Consider the following 11,155-nt stretch of genomic DNA (forward strand, 5'->3'; position numbering starts at 1 on the left):
CTTGTGATTGGCTGATATGGAAACGAGCCGGGGTACGTTATCAAATGGGACAGGCGTCGCGTCATCAGCAAGCGACGACAGCTTCCGGGGGTGGGTAAGTAAAGTAAGTTCCTTTCTAATTGGTTCCTTCTTTCAGGCGGGATTGAAACAGCAGTGGGGATTTGCTCTCCTCCAACTCTAGGCTCCAGATAATTGGAGGGAGGGTAAAGATTACGGAGCAATTTATTGAGTCACATACGGTCCGGGAGTCCTGGGGGGCGGGCCCTCAGCGGAAAGGGGTGGACCAGGGGGGCGGGCTTTTCATTAGGGCGGCGGGATTCTTTCGTGTGTGGGGGTGGAGCCGCCACGCTGTGCTTTCCTGGAGCGTGGGAGGCGGGATTTGGGGCGGGGCCGCAATTGTGGGCGGGGTCCCAAGAAGGACGAGGGCGGGGCCGGAGCCGGCGCGGGAGATCAGGGCGGGGTCGGGTCCGCTGTCTAGTTGCTTTTTCCAGGCATGGCTCCGCGCTGTTGGCGCTGGTGGCCCTGGACGGCATGGCCTCGGACCCGGCCGCCTCCTTCCGAAAGCACCCAGAGTAGGAGCAGGGCACCTGTAGGGCTGAATGGGAGCGCGGGGAGGCCTGCGAGCGCTAAGTATAGGAGTAAGAGCCGAGCTGGTTCAGGGCTGGAGAGGGCAGAGAGAGGGGACCAGGGGCTAGACTGGACGGGTCCACTCATGCAGATGAGATGGGGGTGGTGTACAGGGGCAGGTGGCGGCCTGTGCGGTAATATGTGAGGCTCCTGGGGTGAGACAGGGGTCAACAAAAGTGAGAAGGGGAGACCATGATGTCCACAGAAGTGAGAAGGAGTGAATGCGGGGTGATAAGGAGGTCTGTGGGGCGAGAGGGAAGTCTGAGGCGAAACAGGGGCCTCTATGGGCAATAGAGGGCTCTGTGGAGAGAGAGGTAAGAAGAGGTAAAATGGGGCCTTGTGGGGAGATCCACAGTGGCGATATGGGGTCTGTTGGAAGGATGTGGTATTCTAGCTGGGTGGGTTGGGAACCCGGTGAGAAAAATTAAGAAGTGCTGAGCAGGGAAGCTTCAGGGGTGATGGGGATTGTCGAGTAGGCCATCTTCAGCGTCATAGTAAGTTCATGGGTGAGATGAGGGCTCTGGATGGAGACACAGCCTTTGGGAATTCAGATGAAGTAAGGGACCCTGCAAACGCCAAAGCTTTGAGGAAAAAGAGAAGGAGTGCGCAGATGAGGGTGAAGCCTGGGAAACCCCGTTTTCTGTTGGACACTGAAGTTGGGGCTTGGGATGGGGAGGGAGTCTTTTTTTTTAATTTTTTAAATTTTATTTATTTTATTTTATTTTATTTATTTATGGCTGTGTTGGGTCTTCGTTGCTGAGCGCAGGCTTTCTCTAAGTCGCGGCTGGTGGGGGCTACTCTTCACTGCGGTGCGCGGGCTTCTTATTGCTGGGGCTTCTCTTGTTGCGGAGCACGGGCTCTAGGAGCACAGGCTTCAGTAGCTGTGGCCCGTGGGCATCAGTAGTTGTGGCTCGCGGGCTGTAGAGCGCAGGCTCAGTAGTTGTGGCGCACAGGCTTAGTTGCTCTGCAGCATGTGGGATCTTCCCAGACCAGGGCTCGAACCCGCGTCCCCTGCATTGGCAGGCGGATTCTTAACCACTGTACCACCAGGGAAGTCCCGGGAGGGAGTCTTGAACTGACCTTCCTCCCCGGTCCCCCCTGCCCTAGGCTTCCACCAGCAGTTCTCCACACAGGAGCAGACCCCCCAGATCTGTGTGGTGGGCAGTGGCCCAGCTGGCTTTTACACCGCCCAACACCTGCTAAAGGTAAGCCGCTTCCTCCTGGTTCCTTTTCCCATGATTCACCTGCTGCTCCAATCTTAAGGGCAAGCTCCACTCCTTCGGGTTTTAAAAGCACTCCTGGGTCCCTGAAGGGGAAGGGGCTCCCAGCCCATCTAGACGGGACATTTCCTGCATGCTTTGTCACCTGGGGTTCCCCACTCTAGGTTCTCAGCTAGAAGAGAAGTGTGTTTGCCTCATGGGTGATGGTCAGGGGTCTGTGGCAGACGGTCGGCTATGCCTTCTTGGCCAAGTACTCCAGGGAGCTTATGCAGACCTGCGTGATGACTTTGTTCTGCCCCTCGTCTTCCCTTCTTTCTCCTCTGTCTCCACTCTGTCCCGAACATCCTGCATCTTGAGGCCACGCCCTCTGCTCAGGGATTTCTGTAACTTTAGGCCCCTCGCTGCACTCTCCTCGCCAATAGCTCCAGCCCTCCCCTTGCCATGCTGGTCTTCCAGCATGCTCTCCACCCTCCATTCCACGCCTTCCCCCCACCCCATGGCCGGGGTCTCAAGGTTTATAGTATTAGCCTTGGTGGGCAGGGCCCCAAGGTTGCTGGTCACCCTTGAAACCTCGGCAGACCTTGGCGGGAGGGAGGAGGGAGGGAGAATCATGGGTTGGCGTGAGTTGGTGGCGGTGGGCTGGGGTGGGGGAGGCGTGCGGGAGACCTAGGCTGACTGAGACATAGGACGATGACCTTGCTGTGGAGAGAGAGGAGAAAGGATGAATATACTAATTACATGCACACACACACACACACATATGCAGATATTAATACTTAAAAAGTAGGGCGATCAACCTCCTCAGCTTGCCCAGGATGTAAGGCTTTCAGTGTTAAACTGGGAGGGTCTTGGGGAGGCCAGGATGAGTCGGTCACCCTGCCAAAAAGTGACCTGAGCACGGCTTCCAAGCAGCACAGGGGAAAGAGCTAATTACGATGAAGTGACCAGCGTGAGCCCAGTTGGGTGGGGTCAGTCAGAAAGTGCTTCCTGGAGAAGTGCGTTGAAGGAGGTCTCAGGCTCTGGAGAGGGCCTCCCGCACGGGCGCTGGCAGGAAGACCAGGGATCTCCCAGGGGCTGGGGAGGTCCTGGAGGGCTCTGTGTAAGGGGCACTGTGCGAGCGGAGCCTGAAGTTTGGAGAGGGAGGAGGGTAGGCCTCCCAGGCAGGATTCTCAATGTCCCCAGTGTGAACAAAGGCTCTGGCCTGCACATACTTTCCCTGGGGAAGGTGCTGGGGGATGGGCACCGAGGCCAGTTACAGGCTGGTCCTGGCCCACTGGGAGCTCCAAGCGACTGGCTGTGCTCCCGCGGCAGGGACACGCGCAGCACACTTGGGACAGTGGCACTTAGCCGAGTCAGGCACCGTGTGTACAGCATCTCATCGCATCCCCAAGACAAGTTGCGAAGCAGGTGGCATGACTGTTGCTTCACAGATGAGAACTGAGCGAGGCTGCCCAAGGCCCCACCTCTAAGCAGGGAAGGCCTGGGTTCTGAGCGTGGGCACTCCGATGGCAGAGCCCACTCTTAAGCTCCACGCTGGGCCATTCAGTAACCAACCACTGGACACTGACATGATCCAGGCACAGCTTGGCACTGGGAACATGGGTGCGAGCAGGACAGACGTGGTCCCCATGCTCAAGGACCTGACAGTCTACTGTGGGGGGTTGTGGAGTGGTGGGAAGAGGGTTTATGCGGTATTCTAGGGCTCTGATGTGGGGGGGGGGCGCGTGTACAGGAGGGGTACCTAACCCAGCCTGGAGGAGGTGACGTCCAGATTACTGTCTCAAGGACAGAAGGACAAGCCCGGTGGGGCAGGGGAATGAGTAAGAGGCCAGAGGGCCCCAGGCACAGAGAACCGTGTGACAAAGACCCAGAGGAAAGAGAATGCGGGTTTGGGGACCGTTGAGTTCAGGAAGGTGGGCGTGTGCAGTGAGGGTGGAGGGGTGAGAGCAGAGGCTGGAGGAGGTAGGCGGGCCCAGATCCTTGTGGCTGGGAAGCCACTGACCAGCTTGGACTCATGCAGTTTCTCTTGGTGCTGTCCCCCCCTTCCCTCCATCAGAGACCTCTGGGGGACTTGTGAAAATACACATTTCTGAGCCTAGTTCCCACCTAATCAAACTGTGTCTGGGGCCCAGGAATCAACATTTGAAAACAACCCCCTGCCTGCTGCTATAGGTGGTTGGCTTCAGTGAAGGGTTTTAGGCAAGGGACTGAAAGCACCCCGTTTTTGATCTGGTGCCCTCTCTCTGCCTGCAGAGCGAGAGGCAGGGCTAGTGGCCGAAAGAGCGGTGGGGAGGATGGGGGTCTGATTGGACAGGGTAGAGGGGAGTCAGGGAGGAGCCCCAGCTTCCGACCCCGGAGCAGAGGGGGAGAGGTTTGGGGGAGGGGAGGACTGACTTTCATCCCAATGGGTGTGAGGTGTCAGGGGTGAGCTGTTCAGGGGTCTCAGGCTTGGTGGGGGGTCTGGGCAGAAGAGAGAGAGTAGAATGTCATCAGTAAGTCCACGGGAATTTGAGGTCACAGGAGGGAGCGGATGACAATTCCCCAGGGAATGTGTGCGGGGGCAAGGGAAGGGGGGTGTCTCAGATTGGAAGAACCTCAGAGAATATTCTTGTTAGACGGGGGACGGAGAAATAGGGGCCTGGAAAAGAACAGCCAGAGGGACAGCCAGGGACCTGTGAGAGCTAGGGAGGAGGGGCATCCTGGAAGATGAGGCCAGTCCTGTGAGAGAACCAGTAAATAGGTCCAGCGGGTTGAGCCTTATGGAGGTGGCCTTGGAGAGAGCGCTGTGAGCTGGAGGGAAGGCTCCACAGCTGGAAAGAAGGGAAGATAAGATGGAAAGGTGGATAGCGTCCGGTATTGACCTCCAGGCTCAGCAGTTTGAACTTTGTCCCGTGGCAGGACAGCCAGGGAAGGTTTGTGAGCAAGGTGGTGTGACGGTAATGACAGCTTTTGATTGAACACCCACAGCAGGTCACTCCCTGGGCTAAGGGTGTAGGCTTTGCTCATTTCATCCAGAAGCCCACGCCGGAAGGAATGTTCTGTGGTCCAGTAAGGAACATTCCGGCGGCACAGAGTCAGATAGCGGTGGGGCTGGGTTGGCCCCGCGGCTGTTGACTTCAGAGCTGCAGCTCTTCAAGGGCACAGCGACGTCAGCGGGGCTTGAGGGGGGTGGGGAGAGTCGGGAGGCACGATGGGCGCGTGGGGGGCTGGGACTTGGGTGCAGGCAGTGGGATGTGGACAGAGGCAAGGAGCTGAGCGGGAGGCTTTGTTGGGCTGAGGGCTGCTGGAGGGCAGGAGCTCATTTGCCTCGAGTCCCACTGAATCGGGAGTGTGGAATCGCGCCACAGCCTGATCGGGCACGAGGCAGGGTAGTGTCACCCATGGGAGCCCCAGCTGCTTGACCCTGAACCTGCTTGTGGCCCAGAGTCTCACCGTCCTGGCCTCCGGGATGTTTCCCAACAACCCTGAGGGGCGTGTCATCTGTCCTGGTTTACAGAGGAAGAGACTGAGACCCAGGCGGACGCTGGGACTTGCCGGGGCCATGCGCTGTTTGGTGGCAGAGCTACACCACACTTGTCTGCCCGACCCCCAAACCTGAGCCTTCCCCACGGCCCCTCTGGGTGCCCCGGGGTGGGAGGCAGGCAATGTGGAACCGACATACGAGTGAGATTGTTTTTTCTAAGACTAGGAGTAGGGCCACTTCCATCCCCTCTGCTCCCCTCATGCCGCAGCTGTGCCTCTAAGTCTCTGTCCTGCTGGTCCGCTTTCCAACAGGATGGTCTCGGACGCTAGAGCTAAAGCAGGTGTGAGTTTCCAAGGGTGGTTCTCAGGTCATCTGTGGGCTGGGCATTTCTAGAAGTGTCCGCGGGTTCTAGGGCAGGGCTGTGTGTCACGTCTGACCCAAGTAGACGAAGAAGCTCCCCTGATACGACTCCAGTGGAGGGAAAGCTGCCATCTTCCTTGGTTGGCCAGAGTTCTCGCCATCTCAGTGGGCTGGCAGTCCTTGAAGTCTGGCCTTGGCTGCCTGGCCCTGTGCTGCCCACTCCTGTAGCCCGGCTCTCTAGGCAGGTGGGGAGTCGTGGGCCTTTCTCTCTCCTTGCAGAGGGTCAAGGCCACCTTGTTAGCCCACTGAACTGGGCTCTCCTGCTTTGTCCTGGGAAGGGCAGGACCCACAGGGGCCCCCCTCGGCCCCACAGCCATTGCCTTCTCCCCCAGCACCACTCCCGGGCCCACGTGGACATCTACGAGAAGCAGCTGGTGCCCTTCGGCCTGGTGCGCTTTGGCGTGGCGCCCGACCACCCCGAGGTGAAGGTGGGTCTCTCTGGGCTCAGAGCAGGGCTTTGGAGACTTGACCCCAGGCCCTCTGGGGGGATGCCATGCGGGACATTGTGGGGTGAGGGTGGCATAGCCACGGGCCCTGGAGCTGCCCCACCCTCTAACCCCTCCCACTCCGGGCCCCGGCAGAATGTCATCAACACTTTTACCCGGACGGCCCACTCTGACCGCTGTGCCTTCCACGGCAACGTGGTGGTGGGCAGGGATGTGACCGTGCAGGAGCTGCGGGACGCCTACCACGCCGTGGTGCTGGTGAGCGCAGACGGGGAGGGGGCAGGGCCGCTGCAGTGGTTGGTGGCAGCGGGTGGAAGACCTAGGGGTGAGGGCCATGGCGGAGGCTGTGGAGGAGGAGCCGGAAGGAGGCCGCTGGGAGCCCGGCGGGGGCTGCCTGGCCCCTTAGCCGCTGCTGAGGCCTCTGGGTCTTTCCTCAGAGCTACGGGGCGGAGGACCATCGGGGTCTGGAGATCCCCGGAGAGGAGCTGCCGGGCGTGCTCTCAGCCCGGGCCTTTGTGGGCTGGTACAATGGGCTTCCTGAGAACCGGAAGGTGAGTTTGGGGAGCGCTCCCCTGGCCTCTTCCTCCCCACTCCTCCACCGGGGCCAGGGGCAGCTCTTGGCTGCCGCAGCTCGGGGAAGAGGAAGCCACAGGCCTGGGAAGCGCGCAGTGAGATGAGATGTGAAACATCAGGCTGGCCGAGGGGCGAGGCCCCTGGGAAGAGGGGGCGCCGGGTCGGGGTGGAGGGACCTGAGCTGAAGCTCTGGGCGGGTGGACTTTCCGAGAGTAGGGGAGCCTGAGGGTGCGGCCGGGGACTGGGCGTGAGGCTGAGATTAGCCTGACTGGGGCCGAAGTTAGGGGACCCCTATCCAGACCTCTGTCCTCCAGCTGGCGCCGGACCTGAGCTGTGACACGGCCGTGGTTCTGGGGCAGGGGAATGTGGCTCTGGATGTGGCCCGGATCCTGCTGACGCCACCTGAGTACCTGGAGGTGAGTGGGTAGGTCAAGGGCCGGAGGGGTGGAGCGGGGGTCACACCAAGGAGAGGGTGCCCCTGCCTGCAGGGTTTGGGCCTCGTGCCTCCACGCTGAGCCTCTGTTTCCCCTTGGTGCTGGGCAGAGGCCTTCTAGAAGGCAGCCCGTGAGCTTCGTCTCATACCATTTCCCCCTTCACATTCTGCAGCTACATAGGCTTTTTTTTTTTTTTCCGCTGTACGCGGGCCTCTCACTGTCGTGGCCTCTCCCGTTGCGGAGCACAGGCTCTGGACGCGCAGGCTCAGCGGCCATGGCTCACGGGCCCAGCCACTCCGCGGCATGTGGGATCTTCCCGGACCGGGGCACGAACCCGCGTCCCCTGCATCGGCAGGAGGACTCTCAACCACTGCGCCACCAGGGAAGCCCCCATAGGCTTTTTTAAAACAAGTTTTCAGTATACACACACCATTCCTCTTGCTCAGAACCCTCTCAGCTCCCCTCCTGCCCGTTAACCTGTTTGCATCTTTTAGTTCTTGGTTCAGTTCTCCCTTCCTCCAGGAAGCCTCCATAGACCTGAATAGGTCCATTTCCCTGTAATACTCTCCTCCCATAGACTTGGCTACTTCTGTTTCAAAGCATGTTGTCACCACTGCGATTTTATACTTTTTATTGAATATTCGATAAGTCTCTCTCTCCACCAGATCAGAAGCTCTGTGAAGGCCAGTACCACGTCTCTTTTGCTCAACATTGACACCCCCCATCCATGCCCTTTGCACAGTGCCTGGCACGTGGTAAACACTCAGTAAACACTTGTTGAATGAAGAGCGTGGGCCTGGTTTGCTACTAATTGGAGCCATTCGCAGAATTGGCAGCAGTGCTCCATCCGGCCACCGGGGGGATGGGCAGCGGTGCCACTTCAGGCTGCCAACCTTCTCACCGCCCAGCCAATGGAGAGGTCCCCCTTCTGCTGTCAGTGTCCAACGACTTTAAGGTCCTCCTTTTGTGCCAGAAAACGGATATCACGGAGGCTGCCCTGGGGGCACTGAGACAGAGTCAGGTGAAGACGGTGTGGATAGTGGGCCGACGTGGACCCCTGCAAGTGGCCTTCACCATTAAGGTGCTGGGGCCTGAGGGAGAGGGGCCAGGGTCCCAAGTAGATGGTCTGCTCCTTGGGGGGTGTGGCAGGGCAGAGCTGCCTGGGGTGGAAGAGGGAGAGCCAGGCAGGGCCCCCCCTGGGGCCCAGTGCCTTGTGTGCTGGTGGGAGCTGGTGATGTCTCCCACCTGGGCTGGGCTCTGGGGTGGGCTCAGGAGTGGACAGTGCTCTGGGCCTGACTCCTCCCCCACTCCCCGCCCACACCGCCAAGGAACTTCGGGAGATGATTCAGTTACCAGGAACTCGGCCCATTTTGGATCCTGCGGATTTCTTGGGCCTTCAGGACAGAATCAAGGGTGAGGGGCCCTGGCCCGGCCCCCCGGCTCACTAGGGAGGGGATGGTCTAGGTCAGAGAGGGCTCGGGAGAGGGCATTAGGGGAGAGGGCTGTAACCCGGACGCCGCCCTGAGATGTTCTGTGTTGCTAACAGAGGTCCCTCGCCCGAGGAAGCGGCTGACGGAACTACTGCTTCAAGCAGCCACGGAGAAGCCAGGGGTGGCAGAGGCTGCCCGCCGGGCATCGGCCTCCCGCGCCTGGGGCCTCCGCTTCTTCCGAAGCCCTCAGCAGGTGCTGCCCTCGCCAGATGGGCGGCGAGCGGCAGGCATCCGCCTGGCAGTCACCAGACTGGAGGTGAGTCTCCTGTTACCCAAAGACACCCCCATTCTCAAATCTCCCCAGCCCCAGCCTGGCGCTTCCCACCCTCTCCCCACAGGGTGTTGGTGAGGCCACCCGGGCAGTGCCCACTGGAGCCGTGGAGGACCTCCCCTGTGGGCTGGTACTGAGCAGCATTGGTTATAAGAGCCGCCCCATCGACCCCAGTGTGCCCTTTGACCCCAAACTCGGGGTCATCCCCAATATGGAGGGCCGGGTTGTGGATGTGCCAGGTGAGAGGGTGCAGTGGGGGGCAGGGAGGCTGGTGTCTCCCGGGGCCATTCACATTCATTCATTCATCTGGTGACATGCATTGAGAACCTGCTCTGAGCCAGGCCCTGTCCCAAGACCCTGGCCCTGCCTCAGCCTCCTATTGGCCCTAGAGGAAGCTCCCAGTCTAGCTGAGATGCCCACACATATGTCTGGTTATTAAGTCATTCAGTTTACTGAGGCCTGCTCTGGGCTAGGCCTAGTGCTGGGACTGGAGACGAAGCAGCAGCCCCTTGGCCTCAGCGAGCTTCCAGCCTGATTTAATATCCACAGACCTGTCTAGTCATTCATTAATTCGTTCAGTGTTTACTGAGAGCCTGTTGAAACAAGGTGGGCAGGACCCAGCTCCTACAGGGAGCTCCTGGTCTACAGGGACACTGAGGTGTAAGGGGGATGGCGTGGTAAATACAGGTTGGGAAGCATTGAGGGCAGTGGGCCAGCGGCCAGAGTGGGCCCAGCTGATGGATGCTGGGAGGCCGTGGGGTGTATGGAGGCGTGCGTACATGTGTGTGTGCTGAGGCCCAGGCTTGCCAGGGGTGTCCGGCCAACTCCCCATTCCTTACCCCTTTGTTACCCCTCTCCAAGGCCTCTACTGCAGCGGCTGGGTGAAGCGCGGGCCCACAGGTGTCATCACCACTACCATGACTGACAGCTTCGTCACCGGCCAGATTCTGCTGCAGGACCTGAAAGCGGGGCTGCTGCCGTCTGGCCCCAGGCCTGGCTATGCGGCCATCAAGGCCCTGCTCGGCTGCCGAGGTCTGGGCCCCGTGTGAGCTCCTGGGAGGTGGGGTGGGGGGGTCCCTGGGCCCTTCACTGTCTGGAAGGGGGCTGCTCTGGGCTGGGGGAGAGGAGGAGGTGAAAGCAGTGACCCGTCTTCCCTCTGCCGCAGGGGTCTGGCCTGTTTCTTTCTCGGACTGGGAGAAGCTGGACGCTGAGGAGGTGTCCCGGGGCCAGGGTGCGGGGAAGCCCAGGGAGAAGCTGCTGGATCCTCAGGAGATGCTGCGGCTGCTGGGACGCTGAGACCAGATCCCAGGCAGGCACGGAGGGGAGGAGTGCTGTGCGGGGGAGAGGGATCGGGGTCAGTCTGAGCAGGACTCTGCACCACAGCTGCATCGCCTGGCCGTCCTGGCGTGGGGCCTCGGCTGCCCCTTTGCCAGGGGCCTCTGAGCACTTCCTCGTGCCAGAAAGTCGCTCTTGCCACTGTGGGTAACTCTCAGCAAGGAGATAACCTTAGTTAGGGATGGGTGCAGGTGCAGGCTGACCTTCCTCCCTCCTGCCTATCTCCTGCTGGACTTTGGAGGGTCACCAGGTCGGAAATATGCTGGAAATAAAACACCTGCAACCGAGGGACGGTGGTTGATGTGCGACTTCTTCTGGGGCCCGGGGTCACCTTCCAGCTGCAGCTCCCCTCCAGTCACCAGGTGGCGCTGCAGAGCCAGCTCCCTGTTCAGGGGCCTCCTGGGGGCTTGAGGGGTTTTGGCAGCCAGTGCTGGCACCCACCGTCTTTTTCTCAGCTTGGTCCTGCTGCGGCAGCCGACCTGCCTTCTGCCCACACGGCAGGCACCTTGCCTGCTCTGCTGGCCCTACTGCTGGGTCCCCTCCCTGGTTAGTCCCCAGTATGACCCAAACAAGAACAGAGAGAGCTGGGCAGCAGCTTGCCCCATCTGCTCCCTGTGGCCCCTCTGTCTGGGGCGGGTCCCCCACTCTGTCCTTCCCGCCTTTGTTGGTTTCCAGCCAGACTGACAAGACTTGAAAAAATAGTACCTCAATGTCCGTAGCCTGTTCTCCGTCTTTTACACCAGGCCCCAAGATGCTGGCCTCACTTTATAGACAGGGGGCTTCTCGGAATTAACCGGCCCAAGGTCACACACCCAGTGAGCTTCGGGCTCGAACCCGGGGTTCCGGGCAGGCTGTTTTCTCCGAGGTTGCACTTGG

The 11,155-nt window shown here is 60.2% G+C and overlaps 1 protein-coding gene across 7 annotated transcripts; it reads left to right on the forward strand.

Moving 5' to 3' along the window:
• The first annotated feature begins 413 nt into the window (after positions 1-413).
• FDXR (ferredoxin reductase) lies at positions 414-10,568 on the forward strand. 7 transcript variants are annotated; one of them, XM_067716877.1, is made up of 13 exons: positions 472-572; positions 1,164-1,282; positions 1,761-1,832; positions 6,063-6,158; positions 6,312-6,434; positions 6,614-6,727; positions 7,064-7,165; positions 8,157-8,264; positions 8,512-8,596; positions 8,730-8,929; positions 9,012-9,183; positions 9,806-9,976; positions 10,110-10,568. In XM_067716877.1, the coding sequence occupies exons 1-13, from the start codon at positions 494-496 to the stop codon at positions 10,238-10,240; spliced, it is 1,572 nt and encodes a 523-aa protein (XP_067572978.1). In that variant the 5' UTR covers positions 472-493; the 3' UTR covers positions 10,241-10,568. The 7 variants fall into 7 exon arrangements, with proteins under 7 accessions (XP_067572972.1, XP_067572974.1, XP_067572975.1 ...); XM_067716871.1 differs by lacking the exon at positions 1,164-1,282 and having other exon boundaries at positions 414-572; positions 1,735-1,832; positions 5,950-6,158; XM_067716873.1 differs by lacking the exon at positions 1,164-1,282 and having other exon boundaries at positions 414-572; positions 1,735-1,832.
• Positions 10,569-11,155: the final 587 nt, after the last annotated feature.

Source organism: Pseudorca crassidens, chromosome 19, assembly GCF_039906515.1.
Source record: "Pseudorca crassidens isolate mPseCra1 chromosome 19, mPseCra1.hap1, whole genome shotgun sequence".
Classification (NCBI taxonomy): domain Eukaryota; kingdom Metazoa; phylum Chordata; class Mammalia; order Artiodactyla; family Delphinidae; genus Pseudorca; species Pseudorca crassidens.